This window comes from Accipiter gentilis, chromosome 22, assembly GCF_929443795.1.
Source record: "Accipiter gentilis chromosome 22, bAccGen1.1, whole genome shotgun sequence".
NCBI lineage: Eukaryota > Metazoa > Chordata > Aves > Accipitriformes > Accipitridae > Astur > Astur gentilis.
Genome location: NC_064901.1, coordinates 16,278,591 through 16,303,081, shown reverse-complemented (window position 1 = coordinate 16,303,081; position 24,491 = coordinate 16,278,591). Strand labels below are relative to the sequence as shown.

Below are 24,491 nucleotides of genomic sequence, written 5' to 3'. Positions count from 1 at the left end.
AAAGTCAAGTCAATATACGCGGAGGGTACGGAGCGATCGCTGCTGGGTGAGTGTACGTCTGGCTATAGGTGCCCGCGGAGATCTCGCAGGGATCGTGCGTGTGCGCGCGTGTGCGCGCGTGTTACACGCGAGACGTGCTCTGCCTTTATTTGTTTTGGAAAGGCTTTGCTCCCGCTTCGTCGTGCTTTGCTTTAAACGATCTGAAAATCCCCCCCTGGATTCAGAGGAATAAATATGCGTGGCTTGTAATTCTGTTGCAGCTCTCGCTCCCAGCTGATAGGGTGACGTGGAGTTTGGAGGCTCGCAGATTGGCTTTTTGATTTGGCTTCTTGCTGCAGTTGTGCAAACCTCGCCGGCTCCCAGAAATCGGGCTCAGCGCTTCGCCGTGCGCCGTAACGCTGGGAAGCCTGGACCGAACCCCGACGCTGTGAGAGCGGGAGCGGGGGAAGCCCGGCAGATCCGTGGCAACCTGGGGTACAATCCGTTTTCTCTTCCCCCCTCCCTCGACCCCCGTTCGCCTCCGCCCCCCCCCCCCCCCCCTTCCCCGGCCAGATTTCCCTTCCCTCCCCGAACTCCGCCGCACGGAGCTGAGGATCAAGGCTGGTGGATTTATCAACATTTTACCTCCACCCCCACCCCCTTTTCCAGATGCACCTCCCCGCTCACCCTGACAGCTGCGAAAGGGAGCACAGGTTTCGGAGCGAGCCAGGCAACTTGGACTGACATGCAAAGGCGACCCCCCCCCGTACCCGCACACACCGTCGGTGAATCACCGGGAGATGCCATGAGCTCCCGTTAGGAACCGGAAGGATTTGTACCGGGGAGCCAGCGGAGCACCCCCCCCCCCCGCCCCCCCTCCACCAAAAAAGTCAGGAAAGCCACCAGAAGGGGTAAGTAAGAGGGTGCTACCCCCTGCTCCGTCGGAGACGCAAGGCTGGCGGTTAAGTTCGCTGCTACCGAGCGGGGCTTCACGCCTCGCATGCGGGGAGCCGGGGGGGGGGGCTCTGGGCAGGCTCGTCTCCCGGCCCGGCGGGGGAGGGAAGGGGATTTAAGGGTGCCCAGGCGCTGGGAGCTCGCTTCGTTCGTGCCGTTTTCCCGGAGCCGCGGCGGCTCCCGCGTCTCTGTGTGTGTGTGTGTGTGTGTGTGTGTGTGTGTGTGTGCGCTGCGGGGGGAGGGCTTTGCATACGGCGCGGAGCGGGCGCTGCGGGATGGCGGGGGCGACGGGCCGGGCCGGGCCGGGCCGGGCCGGGCGCTGCGGGGCCGGGGCCTGGCGGAGGGAAGGGAGGGAGCGAACCGGAGCTGGGAGCCGCCGGGCTCCGGCGGGGCGGGCGCGGCAGGGAGCAGCCCGAGCCCGCGGCACCGGGATCCCTCCCGCCGCCGGGTGGGGGTGCCCCGGCTCGGCTCGGTGCGGCGCGGCCCGCAGGGATGCCGGGGAGCCCGGGGCGAACGAGGGGGGGGGGGGGGGGGCTGTGGCCGGGGCTGCCGGGCGGGGGAAGCGGCTCTCATGCAGTGCTATAAATTTCCTTTTTTAAAAAAAAAAAAAAAAAAAAAAAAAAATTATTTTTTTTTTTTTTTTTTTTTTTTTTTTTTCCGCCGGGGGGAGGCCGGGCCGGGCCAGCCCCGGCCGCGGGGCGGGGGCGCCGGGGCCGCCGTCCCGGGCAGCTGTCGCGCTCCGTCCGCCGGGGCCGGCTTGTTTACCCCCGGTGTCAAATATAGCTGCTGCGCCAGGCGCTGCCCTAAATAGGGCACGGGGCCGCTTGCGGAGCCCCCGCAGCCCCCCACTGGCAGGGGGAGAGAAACGATACGCGCACACACGCATACGAGCTGACCTAAATGTTGGGTAATTTCGTGGTCTTCCTCCCTCCCAGCCCTGCTTCGGGGCTTTATTTGTTTCACCTGTGTCTAAAGGATGGCTCAGCCTGGGTGGGAGAGGAAACCGGTGCAAGTGGTTTGGTGGGTTTTTTTTGTTTTTTTTTTTTACTGTTCTTCTAAAACGTGAGGCTGTGGCCATTTCCCCCACCCCCCCAAGTGGAGCGGTAGTGTAATGGTTGGGTTCCTGCCTCCTTGGTTTGTTCCTGGGCTGCTTCTGGGGATTTTGCCCTAACAATCTGTTTCAGATTTAAGGTGAGACCCCGGAGGAACAGCGGGGGTGAGAAGGGGTGCCTTACGCGCATCCCCCCCCCCGCCTCCTCGTGCTTGTATGTATGCTCCTTTAACGCCTCGCACCTCTTTATAGAGCAGAAGGGTGATTTTGTTTAGCTGGTTTTTATTTCTGGCGAGGACAGGGCTGGAAGACTTAGGTAACAGTCAGCAGCATCTTCCCATTCAAGAGCGCTCAGCCCGTGCTCTCGGGGAGCCCGGTGGGAGGCCCGGGAGAGCAGAGCTGGCTTTGGGGGACTGCTGAGACACAGAGGCCTTGAAGGTGGCTCTGTAGGTTTGGTGCAGCGGGGAGAGGCGTCGCTCCCCCGCGGCACAAGCATTTCTAGGGAGTCCCTCATCCTGCTCCATCCACTGCTCTTGCAGGCGTTTGTTTACCCTGATCATGGTTTAGCTAAGAAAGTAAGCCGCGTTCGGTGCTTACGTTCAGGCTCCTGTGGTCAACTGCAACAAGACTTGTTTCCCGAGCAGAAGTAGCGATGTTAGAAAAGAGCACGTCCAGCTACTGCCGAGGGCTGGCTGGGGAGGAGCGAGAGCCGCCCAGGAGCCCTCAGTTCTGCCGCGAGCGTGCGACATGACGGCAGTCAAGTTGGTTACCCCCTATTGTAAATAAAAGGGTGTAATATCAACCAGGGTGGGGAAGGAGAGGACGGAGTGGGAATAGATAGAGAGCCCTAGGTAAAAGGTGCAGTACAGCAGTTGGGGGGGTGGCGGGGGGGGGGGGTGGTGTTTCCCAAGCCAAATATGAGTCCTGCTCTAGTAAAGGGGTGGTTCAAGCATTTCCCAAATGCCCAAGGTATGGCAGATTGTGGTAATCCTGCTGCTGAGGTACTGTGTGAGGGCAGTGGAAATGCAGGTAGGCTCCCGGTCTCTGGCATGCCTCCAGCGTGCTGCTGGGCACATCGTTTCATCTCCCTGGGTCTCATTTGTATCGCTAATGAGATTTTTCTACCTGTGGGTGATGGGGCGCGAGAGGGAAAGCGGATGTGTAGCCATCCTAAGGCCACTTTGCGTGGCGCTCGTCCCTTGCAGTGAGATTGCCCCCTTCCTCTGCGAAGCTGCCACCTGGCAGGATGGCACCTGGGACGCCAGCTGCCGTCGCCAGGTGGGACAGACCCTTCCATCGCCCTGGGCAGCGTGGGAAGTGTGCTCTGCGCTGCCTTGGACACAGCACCCGGAAGAGGAGAGCGCACGTGGAGCCAGATGCCGAGCGTGGCCGCCGCGCCGTGCTCCGTAGGCTCTCGCTGGGCCGGTGCGAGGGCGGCTGGAGCTGCCCTGTCCGACCGGAGCAGACAACTTGGTTGCTGGGAGTCACAGGCGGTTCTTCTGCATGGCGGTCACAGGGCACTCAGGGCACCGCTCCTCGGTTTGGCGGGCTTGTAGGAAGGAAAGAGGTGCCCAGGGATGAATCCAGCCTCCCTGCTTCCTCCGTCTTCCTCCGGAGCTGGTGGGGCTGCAGTCAGGTGGGGCTGGTCTGAGCATGGCAGGTGCTATGGTATTGGTGGTTGGACAGGCGGAGGGATTGCTGAGGGTCCGGGCTGACCTGCTGCCGTCTTGTGCCTGACCCCACATGTATTCCTCGGCTTCAGCGGGTCCTTCCTGCGATGGGCATCCTCCATCCCCAAGGCAGGGAAGTGCCATAACAGAGTGTGTCAGCACTTTTTATTAGAAACCAAGTTAAGATGCATTCCCTCCGCCAATATCTTCCAGTGAAGCACTGTACAGATAAATGGTCTGTCTGTCAGGTTTTTGTTTGCTTGTTTTAAACAAACAGCATCAGTCTCCTCCCCTAAGCTTCCCCAATGACCAAGTGGCGTTGACGAATAGTTCCTTGTTCTTTGTTGCTGTCGTGTTTCAGATGCCTTTCATGTGCTTCAACAGTTAAAAAGATGGCTTTGATTGCCAGACAAATTTTTTTTTTTTTTTTTTAATCAGGCAGTAATATCTAATTTTATATTTAAAAAAAAAAATGAAGGAAATTAAATTACACAGACAAAACCATCTTCTTAATAGGGGAAAAAAAATCTCTGAAGCCAGGAAATTGATAGTTGTGATGCTCCGTCTATCATCACCCACTGTGTTTAGGTATTGTGACATAGATTAATATTATTGTTGATTTACTGTTTAGATAACGGTAACTCCTAAAGGCATCAGCCCGGTTGGGGGCCCATGTTTCGAAGTGCCATACAAATGTCTAATAAATTATAGTCTTTGTCCTGAAGAGTTTCATGCATTGAGAGATACGCGAGATCACAAGCTGTGCTGGGGGCACCTTTAAAACACCTTCTGTCCTGCTGAGCTCAGCATTTGCTGATTTCAGTGATGTGGGGCTGTGGGGTTTGGGGCTGAAGACGAGCTTGCTGTCCCGGCTCACCTCCAGAATGAAATCCAGGAACCACCTCGAGTCCCCTGCAGCTCCAGTGGGCTGCTGGGGGACTAACGGGGTATAGGCAGTAGCTGGCTTCCCTCCTTCCCCTCTGCTTTCTCCGCCTGAGTGCTTTACGTCGCAAGCTCCGGGTGAGGGCCATCATGGACGTGTGTTCACAAAGTTCAGCACGATGGTCCCCCCAGTCTCCCCGTAGGCATTTCTGGTCACAGGGTTTTGCAGGAATGGCAAGGCGGCAGGCGGCAGGGCTGTGTCGTGCCATTCTGAAGGTACCATCACCACCCCATCTTGCCAGTGTTGCAATGAGAAGACCCAGGTGCCGTTGTTCCTGCGGTACAGCGTCAGAAAGGAATTCGTTCACCCCATAAGACACATTTATAAACAGGTGATGATCATGGCCCCATGCTCCTTCAAGTCTCAATTTTCTGGTAATTCTGTCTTTAAATCCGCTTGCTGGAGCCTTTGATCACACAGCTGAGCTGTCGTTGATGTCTCTGACAGTTGACATCATGGGAGAGAGGGGAGCTTACGGCTCTTAACATTTCTTTTATGATAGCTTGTTTTCTAACGAAACACTCCGATGAGGATTTTCCATCATAATAAAACAGGGAGCTTTTCCAGAGCACTCAGATTTAGGGAGAAGCTTCTGTTTCTATTCGGCATTTCCATTCACTAGCAGATTATTTCAAGGCTGCAAAACTGGACTTGCTCTGTTTGCTGCCTTCCTCTACTCTGCTGTCTTTTTACCTAAGCCTCCTAACTCAGGACAGCAGCAGAGACAGCCAGGTCGAGAGCAATCAGAAATACTAAATATCCTATGCTGCTGGGCATGTTTTGCAACCAGGGAGGTGTCAAGGAGTTTTAGAAACTATAGGCATATGAGACTGCATTGCCACTGCTTTCACCGTTACCCTCTCCTAAGCTGGTACTTGGAGGCTGTCTCAGCGTAAACAGCAGCACTCTCCAGCAGCAACGCAGAATAGGGTTTTCATCAAAAGAAATGTAGGGATGCAGGGACGTACCTGTGAGAGGGCATTTAGATCCAACTGCTGAGGTTGTGTTGAAGGTGACATGCCCAGGAGTGGACGGGGACCTCCTCCAGTGCCGACACCGCAAGGTGCCCTGCCGGTGTGTTCCTATGCTGCGTGCTGGTGAAAGCTGGTTTCCTTCCCCGGGCCAGAGAGGGGGCAAGAGCAGGGAGAGCTAGAGCATGTCTGTACCTCGCTCTGCGGTCGGGCTGCAGCTCGCTCGGGATGTGTCCTAGCTCCCCTCGGTGCGAGCAGTGGTAGGAGAGAGTCTGTCACCAGGGTCCAGGCAGGCTGGGAAACCCACTGCTGCCCCAGTGCCACAGCTCCCCACACCCAAACTGGGGAAGGCAGCGCTGCCTCCGCCACGCGCTGCTGGGCCAGCCCGGCTGGTGACGGATAGGGACTTGGAGTAACGCTCTGTGTGAAGGAGCCATCCTTTTGCCCTCCGTACTGTTTGCTGTCAGGAAAATTTGTTTGGGGGCATTAAGGCCTGGATGTCTTGGGTTTACCAGCCTGAGGTGGACCTTCCTTGGCGGGAAGTAATATCTTGATGTTGAGCTTAAAGTTCACCTTAATAAGCACCTTTATCCTCTTCCATGGTTTTGGTTGGGATTACTCGGTGACCCCTGAACACGCATGTTGGTTGGGGAAAATGGAAGTGGAGATGTGTCTCTGCCTTTGCGTAGCGGGACGAGGCCGTTAAACGGTCCAGGAGGTGTTGCAGGATTCACCGCTGCAAGAGGCAAACCTGCCCCTGCCCATGCAGCTAATGCCCCTGCCACGCTTGTCGTTTGTACCTTGGTTTCTACAGCCTTCCCACCCTGGCTGCCTGTTCTGCTCCTGTCCCACCCCCTGCAAGGTACTGGCACGCTGTGGCACGTGTGGCCGGGCGGTGGGTGCAGCTTGCTTTTCAGCCAGATCGTGTGGGTGGGCGGTGGGTGCAGCTTGCTTTTCAGCCAGATCCGTCCCTATTCATGGCACAGCCATGCAAACAGTTACGCCAACAAAAAAAAGGGAGGGCTAGTGCAGAGTGGGAACAAACGACCAGAGGTGGAAAACGTTTGGGTTGGCTTCAGAAGCCCTGCTTCCACCTGTAACGCTGCTGCCTGAATTGCCGGCAGCAGTTAAGGCTTGGAGTTGGTTCAGCCTTCGAGTCTGCTCTTGATGAGGCACTGGTCCTGAATGCAACTTAGCTACAAAGAACCTAAGGGTGATGGGGTCTGCAAAGCACTTCTTAAGCTATTAAGAGGCACAAGAACCAGCAAAAAAAAAAATAGAAAAAATAATTTTTAATATAAAATCTTCCCAAGAACATGCCCAGGGCTTGATCCCGATTAAAAAAGAAAATCAAACAGAGAGTCTAGGCCAAGCTATTTCTCGAACGCAACGTGCCAAAGGGACTCAGGTTCTTCAAGAGGAGAATAAAATGAGAACCTCCCCTCTGCTCTCGATTCTTTCAAGTCCCTTGAAAGCTTCACACTAGCACTCAGCACTTCATCAACAACAATCTCTCCATGTTGAAGCCTCCAGACTGCATTCCCTGGCAGTGCAAGCGGGAGCGGCGCCAACTGTTTTATTAGGTTTGCACCCACGAAACCCACTAGCAGGGAAGGACCTGACTCCTTGTCCTCACGAGGCCGCAGCGGGCTAAGTTTGTGCTGCTGCCCGGCGCTCGCCGAGGGTGCTGCGCTTAGCCAGTGTGTGAGTCCTGGGGCAGTACGTCTGCCTCGGGGCCGACTGGGGGCCCCTGCGTGAGGACCTGAGGACCGGAGTGAGGTGGAGGTCTCAGTAGTGTTGTCTTCAAGGTGCAAGGCGAGGTGGGTCTCTCTGTGCCTGCTTTTCCTTTGCGAACGATCCCGGGGAGGGATAGTGACATGCTGCTGCCGCTGTTTTGGCAGCCCCCAGACAAGAGCGAGCCTTTCAAAGCTTGCGTGGTGGGAGGCAAGCAGAGGGGATGCTGCTGGAGTTGGATGTGATGGGCTGTTCTCCTGTCTGAGCATCTTGGAGATGGGTGCACTAGACGTTGCCCTCACATAAATTACCACCTGCTCTGACTCTCGAGGTGTCTCTCATTTTTTCCTTCCATTTTAACCTTCCAGAGTAGTTTCAGGTTCACTTCTTCTAGTAAATGTTTCCTTTTCTCTAACTTAAATAATCCATCTCCCCAAAGCTGACCTGACAGATGTTTCCCCTGCAGTGACCCTGCGCGCACAGCACACTTCATGAAACCCTGGCTTCCATGGGGAAATGCAGCACCAGCGGTGACCCTGCTGGTGTCCCAGCTAAAAATAAAGCCTGTCCCTCCTGGCAGTGTTGGGGTTTGCTTTTAAGTAGGTAGGCAGTTTTACCCATTGGCTGCACTGTGCTCTTGTGCCAGGCGGAAGGCACAGCTTAACCTTCAGAGCACGGCGGAGCTGCCTCCCCTCTGGGGAATCGCACCGGGAGACTGAAGGTGAAAAGATGCTCAGCTGCACTTGGTGCACCTACGTCACTCCCCCAGAAATGCCGGCTTGCCTGTTGCCTGCCTAGATCCATCTCCTTGCTGCTTCATGCATCCCAGTGAGTCACGACCATTCCTCCTTCCCCCAGCTCTGGCCTTTTTCCTCCTCTGCTTTTCCTTTTTAAATATATCGATTTCTTCACGATTCTCCAGTAACTGCCCCAACTCCCCACTTCCCTTAGCAGCTCCATGCCTTCCAGTTTCCCAGTCTTCTAACAGTAACAGCATCCCTCACATGTTCAACCCCCCATTTATCCTCTGCGTGTGGCTTTCTGCCTGCCTCTCAGGTCCGTGTGGGCTTGGCTGCTGGGACAAAGCAAGAGGTTGGCCCAGTCTGGAAGCAGACGCTCAGTTAAGAAGGGCCTTTCTAGCTTTCACTGTACACGCCCATTAGCGAGTTTCACAAAAACTGGTAACGGTTGAAATATACTCTGGAGCAAGAGGAGGGATGCATCCTGGCTGGTGAACCTATGGATATCTTGAGTATTTCCATGCACATCTGTTCTTCCTTTGAGTCTTCCAGTTATCTTAATTCATTGCTTATGGTATTGAGTTCCACAGATTGCACAAATGCCCAGCCTAGAATTTAAAAAGTTTCCAGTGCTCACTAGATAAAACACGCCGAGTCTGGGAGCTTTCTGTTGATGTTAGCCTCGAGCTTCTTTTGGCCTGGTTGACCAGCTCCGTCCCTCTGACCAAAGCTGATTTCCCAGAGAAGGCTGAGGGAGGGAACGTGGGAGTTGTGCTTGGTTGTGCAGGATTCCAGAAACCTCAGCTACCTACCGTTGCAAAGGGAGCATGAAAAGGTGGCACGGTCATAATTCGCAAGTATCTGTGTGGGAGCCAACAGCTAGCAGGCACGGGGGGCTGGCTGCAATCACCTTGGACGACAAAAGGGAGGTGGTCTCTCAGATGTCACATTCTTACGCGCTTTGTGAAAGGCGTACCAGTGGTGCTGGGGGCTTGCTGACCAGCTGGCCAGCACAGGGGGCTCAGAAGGGGCTGCGGAATGTGCTGCCTCTTGCTTGGCTGGAAGCTGGCCGTGGGAAGGACCGTGGGGTGCTGTGTGGAGGAATGGTCAGGGCAAGGGGCACAGAAGTGGTGGCGTGCGTGTCTGTGGGGAGAGCAGAGGGCCCGGAGAATGGGCAGAGGAAGGATTGCTGCAGAGGGGAGGGATGTTGGGATACAGGGCTCGAATTCATTGAAAAGCCATTTTTATTCATTTGTCTGCTCGTGGAGCTCCCACAGCAAAATGGATTCATTTCAAGGCTTTGCCTGTCTTTAAAAGCAACCATCCTTTTGTGAAAGAGCTTTTGTGCTTGTTCTTTTACCCGTTTGTGTCACTGACCTGAAGGAAATAGTAATGGTGGCTCTGCCCGGGGCAGCGCTCTCCCTGTCCCACTGCTCCTCACCTGCTGGTGTTTGGGGACTGTTGCTCCCGTTCTGGGCAAAGCGATTTTTCCCTCACTTGTGGCAGGTTTCCCAGATGACAGGAGTTACTGTCGTCGGCGAGGGCAGGAAGAGCTGGGTTCAGGGCACCGCTGCAGAAGTACGGCTGGGCAGGAGAGGCTTTCTGGGCTGAGGGAGCAGCAGGGGGTAGGGGCTGAGGGTGGAGTAAGGGTGTGAAATCACGCCGTTCATTCCTGCCTTAGCTGCTGGTCAAGTCAACCCTCCGCTGAAACTCCCAGCAAGAGAGGGACCCTGCAATTTTCTCGCCTTAGCTTTGTCTTAGGCGAGATTTGGACTTCAAAGCAAGTAGCGCACATCTCAGTTTTAATCTTCTCTTTGCAGAAATGGATGGCATGATAATGTCTGCAGTGCCTGAAGGGGACTCGAGCTCCTCAGTAAAACTGATGGAGATGCGGGACTACTAGCATCCGTCATGGAGCCTGTGCCCCTCAGTGGCAGGATAGAGGCTGTCGTCTCTCTTTGCCTCGGTGGCTTAAATAGACCCTACAGTGGGTGGCTGCATGGGATGAGCGTGTTATCCAAGCACCTACATTAAGCCAGTGGCTCCTGTCATTGTACCTCCGGGATGAGGCAGTTCAGGGTGCTGATCCAAGGTGACACTGGGCACATGGTGCAGAAGAGGGACTCCAGGCCTTGTTTGCTGAGGTCTGGGGTTGTGGGGGGAAGGAGGATTTTCTCCTTCCCTTGTCTTGTTTCAGTGCATTTGGCTGATATGGTCATCTCCCATGACTCAGCTGCTCCTGTTGGCAGGACTAGTTGTAGCAAAGCCGGGGCCAGCACGGAGCATTGGGAGGAGGGAGGAACCAGGGTGGGATGGACAGGAATACAGTTGGTATGGAGGAAGCAGGAAGATGCCCTCCAGCCGATGCGTGTGACGTGAGTTCCAAGGGGGAAATAGATGAAGCTTTCCTTTTGGAGGTTTATGGTACAGGAAATGTTGCCAAAGCTCCTCAGGCAGCTCTTCCAGTAGAAGAAGCTGGCCCTGCTGGCTTGGGTTCGTTGGACCTATGCTGATTTACACCAGAGAAAATCTGGTCCTTAGGACCCTGTCTCTTTCCTCTCTTGCCAGCCTTCGGCTGAGGGTATGCAAGTTGACTGGGCTGGAAAGTTATTCCTCATTTTTAAGATGACTTTGTGTGAAAGGAGTCTTTTGGAAGGGAGGGTCAAGGGAAGGAAGCTGGTGTAAGTAGTGCTCCGAATACAGTGAAAATGCTATTTCTTCCACTTTGGAGATAAACAACAGCATGATTATTATGTACTTTGCCAGGAAATTCTTCTGATACATGATGCCCTGCATCCAGTTTTCGAATGTTCCTCATAGTGTCTAAGTTAAGACTTGCTAACTGCTGGGAATTAGGAGGGTATCACTGCAGGCGTGTTAGAACTGGCAAGGGAGGAGCCTCATCCTTTTCAGACAAAGTACTTTGTTGTGGCATACATGTATAGGTAAGCTTGATTTTTTTTAATCCCCTTGAAGGATCAAGTCACTTACTTACCTGTCTTAGCCCTGTGCTTTTTGGGTGTGGGACCTGCCCAGCGCTCTTGGGAGGAACCAAGAAATAAACCTCATGTCTTCCTTTGGAGAAGACAGCAGCGGCCTCTTGTAGTCATGTGTTTGGTTTTCTGCAGGAATTTTAAATCATGTTTAGGTGTCCAGTGGAAAATCTGTCATTTCAACGGGGTCAAGGTATCCAAGCGGGTTGAAGAGCTGCTCCATTAAGCTTCTAACTACCCTGTGAAATCCGGTCCTTTGCGACTCCTTCGGCGAAATATCTGAGACACATTGAGACCACAGATGGGGCAGAGGAGGAAGTTAGCGCTGTTTTAACAGCGAGAGAGAAAATGTGGGTACTGAGGGTGACTAGCTCCAGACGATATTTCAGATTACCTACCCTTGACCGGACGGACTGGGGCAGCCAGCCAGGAGGGCAGACCTGCAGTTGAAACGCAGAGTGAAAGGAAAAAGGTGAATAATCCTGTCTGGTAATGCCATAGTGAAGAACAAATCTCTGCCGGTCTTTGCTATAGAGATCAGAGTGGCATACGGCTTGATGCAGCCCACAAGGAAAGCCATCGGAGGGAGGGGGGAGAAGAAATGAAGGTGGGGCAGCAGATAGCCTGGAGACTGCTGCCACTTACTGTAATTGCCGTAGCAGCTCAGCTTCCACTGTTTGTTGTCCATGTCATCTCTGCAATTACCATATGGTAAATATGACTTGAGTCTCTAGCAAACAACAGAGCTAATATTAAGAGAGAATCTGTAAACAGCTAGTGCATAAATGAACAAAGAGCAATAAACAGCCTGGACTTATGAAGAATGAATTAATCATGTAGATGTGAGGGTTTATTTTTTTAAAGCAGTTGCAGAATTAGCAGCTTTCACCGAAGGATTAAGATACCTAAATTGTCAACAAGAGATACGTGGGGATATGTGTCAGTAAAGTGTGAGGGTGCTGTGTGAAATCTTATTTGATAACTGTATTCAAATGGGGGAATTTACAGGTTTTGGCACCTTCCAAGTGAAGTGGGAGGTATTTTGAGGATAACCCATAGCTCGGTGCATTTTTCATGCCACCTGCTGTGCTCAGATCTGCAGCAGCAGTGAGCGCGTTACAGTGTATTTCCCTCCTCTCAGCTGGAGACCCTGACTTTCTGGTTGAAACTCTGGAAATCTCTGCTTTATTTCCACACCTGCGAGTCAGCACCGCGCTCCTCGCGCAAGCCCCACCACGGTGGGGACGCCGCGAACGGGCAGAGACCTTCCAAAGCGAGCAACACCGTGAGCTTCTCTGTATCGATCTCGATTTAATCTTTGTAACAGTCCAGTACCTGATGAAAACCTGCCGTACAGCAGAGCTGAGGGGCGAGACCTCACTGCCCAGGCTCAGCTCTCCTGCTCCAGCGAGAGCAGATCTGCTGCCGGCGTCGGTGGGAGCAGGTACGGAGGTACGGCTCTCCCAGACACCCGGCTGCTTCTGACCGCCTTGAAGATGGAGAACCGAGAAGAGATGAAGATAAATGATTAAAGGGCAGCTCGGGCTAATTTATAAAGATTAAAATAAATCTGTGGGCTTTGGCCGAAGAATAACTGCAGAGGAGAGCAGCTATTTACAAGTATCTGAAGCATGTAAATCTCAGGCAGGGAGGAGAATGGTTGAGAGTGCTCCAAGGACAGGATAATGAGAACTAGCAGCATAAATTTTCTTAATTTCATCCTAAATATAAGGAAGACGGCTAAAACCTCTGAGATAAATTACATCATGGCAGAGTCTCTATGGGAAGTTGTGGAAATGCCATCACTTGGGTAATTTAAAACTGGTCTGGACAAAGTACTAGGAAATAATGTTCACAATGGGAATAATGCAGCGACGGCCCCTGAGGCATGGACCAGACAACTCTTCTGGCTCTGGTCTAACTAATACTGAAATTAGTGAAACCTGTGCTAATTGGGCTAAGCGAGAGCCTTTCCTATCTACCCCATTTCTGTGCCAGTCGCACGCAGGGGCGTATAAGTCTTCAGTCTAACGTGACAAATGACAACCGCTTGTTCTTCCCTGCAGTGGTAAAGATGATTTCTGAAGTGTAGCCTTCTCCTTCTCCTCTCCCCTCCCTGTTTTCTGCCCAGTCTCTCACTGCCCTGTTTGTGCTGCTTCTGCCTCCATTCACTTTTTAAATATTTTCTTTCTCACTGAGTCAGGAATGAGCCGTTCTGAATAGACTTGTGGAGGGCTTATAATTTGCGTTGCGTGTGATGTGGCATTTTTGGTAAAAACATATTGTTTGCTGTATTTGAACAACAACAACAAAAAAATCAGAAAATTTCTTTTTATTTTTCCTTGGAGGAGAAGTAAAGAAAGAAACAGGCCCATTCTGGCAGATCGAGCAGTATGTGCCCCGGCTGCTGGGGTCAGCATCCAGCGTGGCTGGCTGGTGGCTGTACCAGGAGCCCATGAGGCAGCCAGGGAAGGGCTCCTTGCCTGGCTACTTGTTGCGTCAAATCCAGCACATCACATGGTTTGTTTTGTTTGCCTCAAATGAGTGTTTTCTGCCAGAAAACTTACATTTTTCTTAACTAATTCTGGACCTAAAGAGGGTGAGATATGACAACAGCAGCTTTTCCTCTCTTATTTACCACTTAACCCACCTCTGTGTACAAATAACTACGGGCTCTGCAGCACAAATGCACTGTTGACAACAAATCCTAGGGTCTTTAATTGTAGCTGTTGCAGATCTGTCACCAGAGTGCTAAAGAAATGCCAGAAGTTGCCGCTGTCATCTTTCCTCTAGGATGCTGTGAGTCACTAGGTGATAAGTTGCACTCTGATGGTGGCACCTGAACCAGCAGTATAATATGCCCGTGAAGCAGGAGCAGTAAATAACACACCCTGTGTGCTGCCAGGGGCAGTACATAAAATGTCTTTTACTGACAAGACGTTTTCCTCACACCGCTGGAATAATTTTTTTTCCCTAACCCCCCCCCGCTCCCCAAATGGTCTTTGCTGCTCTTTATAACCCAGCGAGACAGAGAGTGATGAAAAACAGTGCCTTGAAGGCTGCAGCGGAGGAGTCGGTGCCTGTTGCAACCCCACATGCTGTCGGGTGGCTGCTCCAGGTCGTCTCCGTCAGCCGCGGTCCGTGGAAGAGGCAGAGAGTCACCGAGCGCGTGACCCAGTAACTCCACTTCTTTAGTTCCCTCAGCCTCCTAAACCTCAAAGGAAGGACTTTCAGCCTCTTCTCTGGGCCTTTCACATCATAGGCATAAAATCAAGGGCCTGAAGAATGCACTTGAAAGTACCTGCCCTCTCAATTTGGGGCCGTTCAGACTGCGAAGAATGGTGTGTTCAGATGTGCACCGGTATTCAAGCACCTCAAGGCTTGAATTGTGTTTAGAAATACCTCTAAATGCAATAAAAAGACTGATGTTTGAAGATCTGCCTCTAAATGTGGAATGGAGGCTTCCCAGCGACTTCCAAAAGGTCACAACGGTGACTTTTTGCCAAAGATACATGCGGTTGCCACCGAAACACTACAGTGAGCTCCCCGTGCAGTTTGTACACGGGGTGAGGTTGTTCTGGCTTCCCATGCACTAACACGGGATGTGGTTGTGGTGAGGAGGCCTGGACTCCATACCTGCGCTTTTTACTTTTTTACTGTGAGGATGACTGAGCACTGGCACAGGTTGCCCAGAGAGGTTGTGGAGTCTCCATCCTTCGTCCTTGAATATCCTCTGGATATTCAAAAGCCAACTGGACGTGGTCCTGGGCAATTGGCTGTAGGTTGCCCTGCTTGAGCAGAGGTGTTGGACTAGATGACCTCTGGAGGTCCCTGCTATCTCCTGTGTGAACTGGCTCCTTGAAAGTCCCGGAAAAACAACAGTGAAATTGTGTAATATTCATGAAAAGAAAAAAACCTCATCTATATCAGAGCAGATAATACTGCTTTTTAAGCAGGAGGATGGCCACTACTAATCTATATGTCAGCCTAAATACCAGGTTTTGTTTTCTGAATGTAAAAAAGGCTACGGTTCAGGGGTGTGTGTGTGTGTGTGTGTGTGAAGAAAAGGGTAGTGCCTGCTGTCCCTTAGCTTGAGGAATCTCAGACATAGTGATGTGTATGGGGAGTGGAGGAGCAAGCGCACCGTGGCTCCCAAGGAATCTGTGCTAGCCCGCACCATAAATAAGGATGGCTCTTAGAGCGTGGCTGTGGCTGCCCACTGTAGGATTTCCTTCAGTGTCTGCCACCTCTTCCTTTATATGTCTGCGCACAGAGTGTAAACCGCAGGTCCTATATCCTTATATATCCATCTATCCTGTACAGATATTTTTCAGCTGGGGTGAGAGCGAGGAAATAAAATGCCCGGCTAGTCAAGCGCAGCCGGTGCAGTATTGGAAGGGGACAATTAAGTACGGGCATCTTTATGGGTTAGCTGTTTATGGCACTGCTTCTCCAGGAGCATCACGGATACTAAAATACAGAAAAACCATCATGGACCAGTTCCCTGGGGCAAGTTGAGTGCTTGGAGGTTGCTCCTAGCCATGCACAGACTTGTGCTCCGTTTGGGTCAGCTTGGTGGGATCACTGAACGTGACTGGATCCCATCACTGAGGAGTTTTTATAAGGAATTAGTAGACTTGAGTTGTTATGTCAATTAACACCCATCTCCCATGCTAGAATGATAGGAACTGCTCAAATCAGTAGAGACAGCAGCTTGTAAATATTAAAAGACTTGCTACGAGAGCTGGGTTTTTTTATGGTAGTTTTTTGCATGATCTTGAGAGAAGAAAAAGGCTGCTTTTGACAAACACCAAGGGAGTTATTCTGTAGGCAGCTAATTCTGGGTTTTGGCATGTTTACTGTGAAGTGCAAAGCAACAAGCACCTACGGCTCCCCGCCATAACTTTTCCATAGAGCCAAACTGCGTGAATCTGTCATGGCATAAGCGTGAGTTATGGTGCTTTTTTCCTTGTAAAATCAAGCTGCTGTGGTAGTAGGGAGCTAAACTACCTATTGCTGCGCAACGACCTGTGTAAAGTCAGCTTGGGGTCCTTGGTTGTGCTTGTATCAGAAAGCCACATGCCATCAGCGTGATGGTTTAAGGCCTGGTCTGCGTTTGGAAATTTGCATTTGTCTGACAAAATGAATCTAATTGCACTGCTCTGGCTTTTGGCTTGCAGGTAAATCTTAACTTACACTCTGGGTACTACTCTTGTCGCCATGAGCAAAGGGGTCAGTAGCGTTTGAATGGAGATGATTGAAAAATATGCTTTGTTTTGTATTAAATATTTTGTTATGCTTTTGTTGGGGGGGAGGGAGGAGTGTGAATTAGGTATAATAGCTCTTCTGTGGAAACTCAGTTATTTGTGTTCTTTTGCAGAAAGGCTCTAATTTCAATTTTTGCTGATGGTTATCAAAAAACCCATGTGCTCAATCAAAAAGCTTTTATGTGCTTTGGAGCTGAGGAATGGGAGGCCCTGTTATTAAGCTGAACCTTGTTTCTGTCTCCTCCAGCTTTGGAGCAGGGCTATAAGATGACACTAATAGCAGTGCAGTATCTGTCTGCTCTGTTCTGGGACGGATGCTTGTCAAGTAGACAAACCCCTTGATCTTGAGATGTCTCTGTCTGGCCCCCGTGCAGTGCCCACGCCTGAAGGGGGCTCGCCCCGCACTCAGATCTAATCAGCAGCCTTTCCTGGCTAGTCTAGAGTCGGGGGAGAGAGAATATATGGTCACAGATGTACTCGTGGGGCTGATTTATTTGGGGGGTGGGAGGGAGAGGGGAAGGAGAGGGAGGTGCCAGACGACTTAATCTTATTTGCAGGCCAAATCCAAAGGCTTTTATGATGGTTTAAGGGGAATTTTGCCTAAATAAGAAATTAAGAGGGACTTAGAGGTTTGCTTTCGGTTTTGTATTGAATGAGCAGTGATCTTGGGAACTCGGTATGTGGAGGTTACGTGTTAGCAGCCATCACTGTGTTATGTTTGATTTCTCGTCGTGAATGCTTCCTCTTGCCTTTAGAGTCATGTAAGCAGCTGTATACAAAAAGCTAAATGATAAGGGATCAGTATAGCCCTCCCAGTTTTCTACCTCACTGTAGGTCCACAGCAGACAAACCATCAGTCTTCTGAAACTCAGCTGTTATAAAAGATGTAAGGAGCTTGGTAGTTGTCTAACAATCATCTTCTGTTGCAGGCTTAATTGTGACAAGCACGGTCCTTGCTACTTTCTGGACTGTCTCCAGAAGTATTTCAAGAACCGATCTTTTTATTTATGGGTTCTATTTATGGATTTATGGATCACATGGCCATTGTCAACTCTTGTAGAATAAGGAGTTCCCCCTGCTAAAATAACTGTTACACATCTTCCCAGAGCCTTGCTATTGAATGCTAGCTCATTCTGGTGCAGCGATGCCTGCAGCGTTTTGTCTCTCTTTTGCATTGATTGAATGCTTTGAACTTATCCTTGAACTTATCCTACCAGATAGGGGACGCTATCTGCTCCCCTCGCTACCAATGCCCTTATTTGCCTGTATTCAATGTGACGGCGATAGTGGGACAGAGACCTGTGGGAGAAAATGATGTCTCGTAGCAAAGAGGTAGCGGAAAAGATGATCGTCATGGTATAAAGCCAGAGATCACCCAACGCCAACTGACTTTCCACTGTTGCTGCAGCCTCCTGTTGCTTGCATCCCGCAGGGCCAGGGCAGTGCCGCTGCTGGAATGACACCTCTCTGCGCCAGATGTGGATGTGTTTTGTCGCACTGGCGTCGGAGGAGGAGTGACACCGCGATGCCTCCTGGGTGACTAGCAGTGACTCAGGGCTGTGCTGCAAGCCCGCCTGGAGGCTCGGTCCTCGGGGCAGGACTCGGGCCGAAGGGTGGCTCTTGTCCCGGGTAGCCCTGCTGGGATCAATGCTGCTGCTTAGGGGAGGGGTAGGGGACATGGCTGCTTCACGCTGGGCAGGCCAGAGCTACGTAGATCCCCCCCAGTGATTTCTGGACTGAGTTTAGTAGACATATCTGAGGGAAAACTTGCGCCTTGTATAACCAACCTTGCTGACCTAGAGCTACAGAGTGAGTTTTAACTCTTCTGTCCTCTATCATCTGAATGTTAAAACTGTTACCTCAATGTTTTATTAACAGCGGTTTTAAAATTTAATAGTTTTATTCTATGTTGTAAAGCGCTTTTGCACCAGTTCCCAAGGGGCGGATGACAGTAAGAATGCTTCACTGTGTTTTTCAGATTGGTTAGGTTAATGCTTTTCATGTTAATGAGCACATATTAAGATCTTATTAGACAGTGTGTCTGTGGGCAAAGTTCCTGTTGATCCCACTGGGGAGTTTTATCAGTGTCAAAGAATTGCAGGATCGGGTCATTACTGTATCATTTTAGAAAATGATTGTGACCTCCACTTAACGTTAAAATGTTTGTCAAAGCAAGTGAAAACCAGTGAAGAAAAGTATTCCCGAATTCTGAGATTTTAGTCCACAGCCCATAGCCTGAGTTTGGAGGTCCTAACACTTAAACAGAGGCTACCCTGGTAGAGGTTGTTTCTGAAATAATGTACGATTTGTTTGGGGAATAATGGTAAAATTACTCTCTGCTTAAAATGAAATTAAAAATTCAAGAAGGACTGGCAAGGTCCTGGAGCATGTTGAGGAATGGCTAGCTATAGAAACCATCATGGCATTACAGAAGGTAGACAGATAGTGTTAATTACAGAAGGCGGTTGTCCCACAGGGAAGGAGGTTGGTGGTAGCAGTGATTTATTTCAGAGCGCAGTTCAGTCATTGTACTATTCCTAGACAAGGCTCTGAATTAAGTGATACTTAGACTCTTAAGTCATTTTTGAAACCAAATTTAGGTGCTTGAGTCACGTAGATGTTTTTGAAATTACTCCTGTCTTTCTGTCAGCCGTTTCTACATGGCTGATCTTGGAAGTCACAGCACCTACTGGCTGCTGTACAGTTAAAGTAGGAGCTGGGAGCTGAAGTGTCAAGAGGTTGGTGGATACCTGCCAGCAATTGCAGTACGTTAAAGGATGATCTGATGTGCCCGGGGTGCTTTTGGAGCTGCTGTGCTTATGCAGTTGGTCTCTGTGTGCACCTTGAGTCAGAGGCGCCTGGAACGTGTCACCTTACTGTGCATGTGCACACATCTACCTTGCGGCCCAGAGATCTTGGGCTTGCTGCTCATAGCCACTCTGCACGTGTTCAGTGGCCCTTTCTCGGGGATTTCCCAACACCCTGCAGCCAGAAATCTGGTAAAATACCATGCGGAGCGGGAGGGAAGACAAAACGGGAGCGTCAAACTGAGCCCAAGTTGTATGTGCTGGGTATACTCCTGCCTGCGACCCTGCGCTATGCAGGCGGTGAGGTGTTTTAATGAGACTTCAAGGCTGGGGCTGGCTAACGGCCCTCCCTCGGGCTGAGGTCCCTCTCATGCCCGGGGCTCGGTCAGGCACCGGGGCTAGGGTCGTCAGGCAGATAAGTAGGCATTGGAGAGGGAAGGTGAGTAGGCTAACGCGGGAGAATCTCGCTTTTCTGAATTAGTCCAGGTGGCGTGAAGAAGTGTATTGTTTTTTCATATCAAGGGTGTCAGATATGGATTTGTGATCCTGATACTGCATAATCAATTCTCTCCCCTCCGCTGTGCTTTGTCAGGAGCGGTTTTGTTCATTTGCAGTCCTTGTTCACGCTTTCCTTCCTGTTTTGCTTGTCTTTATAGATTTTTATCTGAAAGTTGAAAACATTTTTGTTGATACCGGGAAGATTGCACCCGCTTTTGGAGAGCGGCGAGCGACACAACATGGTGATAAAATAGCCATTCGAGATGCATTTATTAATGCTGATAACATTAAAATGTTTCCTGGAATATTTACAGTGCAAGGGAGAGGGGAGGGACCTCCTCAAGTGTTTGGGGGCCAGTTAATCTCTTTGCTGCCATCTGAAGGTTAGGCATCTGCTCCAAACTGACTGACTGGGCACCCCCTCGAGACCACGGAGAGAGATGGGGAGGGACAAAATCCCGTCTGGAGATGTGGGTCTTAAATACATCTTTTGGGTCAGAACACGGTGGGACAGGAAGGATCGTCCCCTGAGAGCGACTGCTTCTTTCCCCTGACTACAAAGGCAGCCTAAGTGACTTCATTTGACTTACTGCCCAAGATTTAGATAGTTACAGGAGGGGAAATGAATCCCAGCCCTACTGATTTGGCAGTACAAACCTCAATGAAAGTTGTGGGAGTTAAGGCTTCTTGAACCTTCCAAGTGCTGTAGATAATGCTGCTATTAAGTTTGATGTTTCCTGTGAGATACTTGGCTGTGTCTGGACTCACAAACGTGATCCGTCAGCTAAGCCGGAGACCAAATTCTTCCAGAGGCCTGTTATAAAGGAAAGAGAATAGTGTGATCCGTGACGATGTGAAGGGTTCAGAATCCAATTTTAAGTGGTGCAAGCCCTACAGCGATGTAGTCCATAAGTAATAGAAGGCATTACTGGGCAGTGATATGCCAAATCTACGTGGTGCATCGATCAGCTCCTTTGTTTTTGCACGGTATTTTAGGTTAGAGATTACTTTCATTTTAGAGGATATTTGAAAATGTATCAATTTCTTAGGGATGCAGAGGGAATGTTGGTGGGTACCTGCATTTTGCTCTATCTTCTGGGTTCATAAGCACAGCTTTTTCTAACTGTGGTGGGTTTGTAGGTTTCTGTGACCGTTTAAAAGCAGGATTGTTGATATAAATTGTTGATATATATCGTCCAGATCACGATGGAAAGGCTAGTGAAAAATGGCCTTTGGCGCTTTGCCGAGCACGAGTCCTCTGCCCTGTTTCTGGGCTGACATCTTTGCCTCCTAACGTGGAGGCCCTGTGCCTCAGAAGCTTAGAGGAGCCCTAGGACCCTTCTGGAGACTCTGCAGCCTGTTGGGAGGGTCTGGCTGTGGGGATGGTTTGGCCACTAAGGCACTCCATAATTCATAACTCAATTATGTCGTACAAATGGGCTTCATTTGGAGATTGCTCACTCACCTTAAAAGGTGCTTCTTGTGTTACTAGTGATTCCTTTACTTGTCTTATTCTGTGGGTGGTGAGACAGAGGAGCCTTTAGATTTGTTTTCTTGTGCTAGGTTGAAGTGCCGTGTGCTGGGGAACACCACGGCATCATTAAATGAGTGGCAGCTGAGCACTCAGTACTCCTATTGCACATGTTGTAGGTCAAGAGTGGGCTATTATATATATACACACTTTTCCTCTGAGTTACTTTTCTAGCAATTGATCTTCATCTGCTGGGCATGTAAATGCTGCAGTTTGTTAGAGTCCCTGCTAAATACCTTCTTCAAAGTGACAGAGAGACAACCCATGCATCTCTACCAGTACTCTTCAGTGGTGAGATACTGAAGTGCGTTTGGGTAAATGTTGCATCTTCCTTTTCTCTCATGCTTCCCTCCCCCCTCTCTGTTTTGTTTGTTTCAGGTTCTCGGCCTTTTTGGATCTACACAGTGGAAGTTGCATCTTGTGTATGGCGTGGTTAAGCTTGCAGCCTGTCACCTCAGCCTTCCTCCATTTTGGGCTGGTTACTTTTGTGCTGTTTTTGCATGGTTTGCAGGTGGATGCTGGCCTGACGGGAGACTCAACCAGTTCAGTACAAAACAGCTCGTGTTCAGGATCTTTTGACTGCAAGGAAGGTGTTATCCTGCCAATATGGTACCCAGAAAACCCATCCCTTGGGGACAAAATTGCCCGTGTTATCGTATACTTTGTAGCATTGATCTACATGTTCCTTGGAGTCTCCATCATTGCAGATCGTTTCATGGCATCTATAGAGGTCATTACATCGCAAGAGAAAGAAATCACGATTAAGAAACCCAATGGAGAGACCACGACGACCACCATTCGGATTTGGAATGAAACTGTTTCCAACTTGACCCTCATGGCTCTGGGCTCCTCTGCTCCTGAGATCCTTCTGTCTCTGATAGAAGTGTGTGGGCATGGATTCATCGCTGGAGACCTGGGGCCGTCTACAATTGTTGGCAGTGCTGCTTTCAATATGTTTATCATCATTGCCATCTGTGTCTATGTGATCCCTGATGGGGAAACCAGGAAGATAAAACACCTGAGGGTTTTCTTTGTCACAGCTGCGTGGAGCATCTTTGCTTACATCTGGTTGTACATGATCCTTGCTGTCTTCTCTCCAGGTGTGGTTCAGGTCTGGGAAGGCCTGCTCACACTTTTCTTCTTTCCACTTTGCGTCCTTCTGGCTTGGATAGCAGACAGGCGTCTGCTTTTCTATAAGTACATGCACAAAAAGTACCGTACTGACAAGCACAGGGGCATTATCATAGAATCAGAAGGTGATCACCCGAAGGGAATTGAGATGGATGGCAAGATGATGAACTCCCACTTTCTAGATGGAAACTTAGTGACTCTGGAGGGGAAGGAGGTAGATGAATCTCGCAAAGAAATGATCCGGATCCTTAAGGACCTGAAGCAAAAGCACCCAGAAAAGGACTTGGACCAGCTGGTAGAGATGGCTAACTACTATGCCTTGTCTCATCAGCAAAAGAGCAGAGCCTTTTATCGCATTCAAGCTACCAGAATGATGACGGGAGCTGGCAATATTCTGAAGAAGCACGCAGCTGAGCAAGCCAAGAAGAGCACTAGCTTGCATGAGGTGCGGCCAGATGAACCTGAGGAATTCATCTCCAAAATTTATTTTGACCCATGCTCCTACCAGTGTCTTGAGAACTGTGGTGCCGTTCTCCTGACAGTGGTGCGGAAAGGAGGGGACATGTCCAAGACCATCTATGTGGACTATAAAACAGAGGACGGCTCTGCCAATGCCGGTGCTGACTATGAGTTCACAGAGGGGACTGTTGTCTTGAAATCAGGGGAGACCCAGAAGGAGTTCTCAGTGGGAATTATCGATGATGACATCTTTGAGGAAGATGAGCACTTCTTTGTGCGGCTCAGTAACCTCCGTGTGGTGGAGAGTGAGGAACCTCCAGAGCTCAGTAACTCCCCGTACCCAAAGGCCATATTGGCTTCTCCTTGTGTGGCCACAGTGACTATACTGGATGATGACCATGCTGGCATCTTCACATTTGAGTGTGATGTTATACATGTCAGTGAGAGCATTGGTGTGATGGAAGTCAAAGTCCTAAGGACATCAGGTGCTCGGGGCACAGTCATAGTGCCATTTAGGACAGTAGAAGGGACAGCAAAAGGAGGTGGAGAAGACTTTGAAGACACTTACGGGGAGTTGGAGTTCAAGAATGATGAAACTGTGTAAGTACCCCAATTCATTTCTGTTCCTGAGTCTAGTTTTGGTGTTTAACCCCACATGTTGCATCCATTGCAGGTGAATGCTGACAAGGGACAGGCTCCTTTCTTCAGCTTTCCATCAGTTTCCCTACTTACCTCTTTCAGGCAAGAACCGACAGCAGGATTTAAGAGCTTAAAGCTCTTGTCCCTTCCCTCTTGGGAATAACAAAGTGAGGCTTAGAAATGCTTGGAGGGGCGGCGGGGGGGGGGGGGGGGGGGGCGGGTGGGCAGATAGGAGGAAAGTATATCATTCTTTGAGGTCCTGTACTAAAGCTAAGGGTTAATGGAGGGTTAAGGTAGAGAGAGAGAAAAAAGGGCAAGCTTTTACCTGGCTGGGCAAATATGGGAAAGCCTCTTTTTCAACGCCAAACATAGAGCGCACAGGAGTTTATTGCAATCCCTACATGAAAAGTTTACAACAGTTATTCCCAGGCAAGCAAGAGCCGCTCAGCAGACATGGGGCTTTATTTTCATAGGAGCAACACATCATACCTGTGTCCCTAGGCTGCCTGTGCAACTTGCAGGTCCATGTGGCAGCTAATTCACAGCATAGGCACAGCTGCAAGCTATTCTGCTGGACTTGTGAAATCCTTCCAGCCTTTATGTCCCTATGTTCTACCCATATTCCCCACGACACCTTCTCTATGATCTCCCTATGTTTGTTCTTTTACTACCTGCGGGTTTTCCCCTTGTAAAATACCATGGCAATTGGCAATAATGGTCTAAAGCACTGCAGCTCACAGCCTGTCCATGTGGCTCCATGACCCAGTGTTTTCATACAGAATAAAGAAGGGAAGCAGAATAGTCTGCACCAGTCCTGTTAATTCAGCTCTTTTATTGCGTACAAAGTAGCTGATACAAAGCTAGGAAGTAATAAAGACCAGAGAGGCGATAATGTCTAATTGCTTTAAGTACCTGCTGTTAACATTAGTGAGGAATGAGAAAAATCCCTTAGCTGAGTAGGGAGAGGGAGAGGGGTGTGAGCCTGGTGCTAAAACTCCCTGGTGTTAAGTGCCTAGGTTCCTCTTGTTAACACCTAATCACTTGAGCCATCAAAGGAAGAATTGCTCAGACTTGCAACTGGCATCAGAGAAAGGAAATCTTTGTACCAAGCCTCCCAATACAGT

The 24,491-nt window shown here is 50.3% G+C and overlaps 1 protein-coding gene across 3 annotated transcripts in view; it reads left to right on the top strand.

Moving 5' to 3' along the window:
• The first annotated feature begins 868 nt into the window (after window positions 1–868).
• Window positions 869–24,491, top strand: part of SLC8A3 (solute carrier family 8 member A3) — a 117,082-nt gene continuing 93,459 nt past the window's right edge. For all 3 annotated transcript variants that reach the window (XM_049825815.1, XM_049825814.1, XM_049825816.1), the window contains exons 1-2: window positions 869–890; window positions 21,517–23,328. In XM_049825815.1, coding sequence (XP_049681772.1) covers window positions 21,563–23,328 — 1,766 coding nt within the window. In that variant the 5' untranslated portion in view covers window positions 869–890; window positions 21,517–21,562. The remainder of the gene's footprint in view (window positions 891–21,516; window positions 23,329–24,491) is intronic.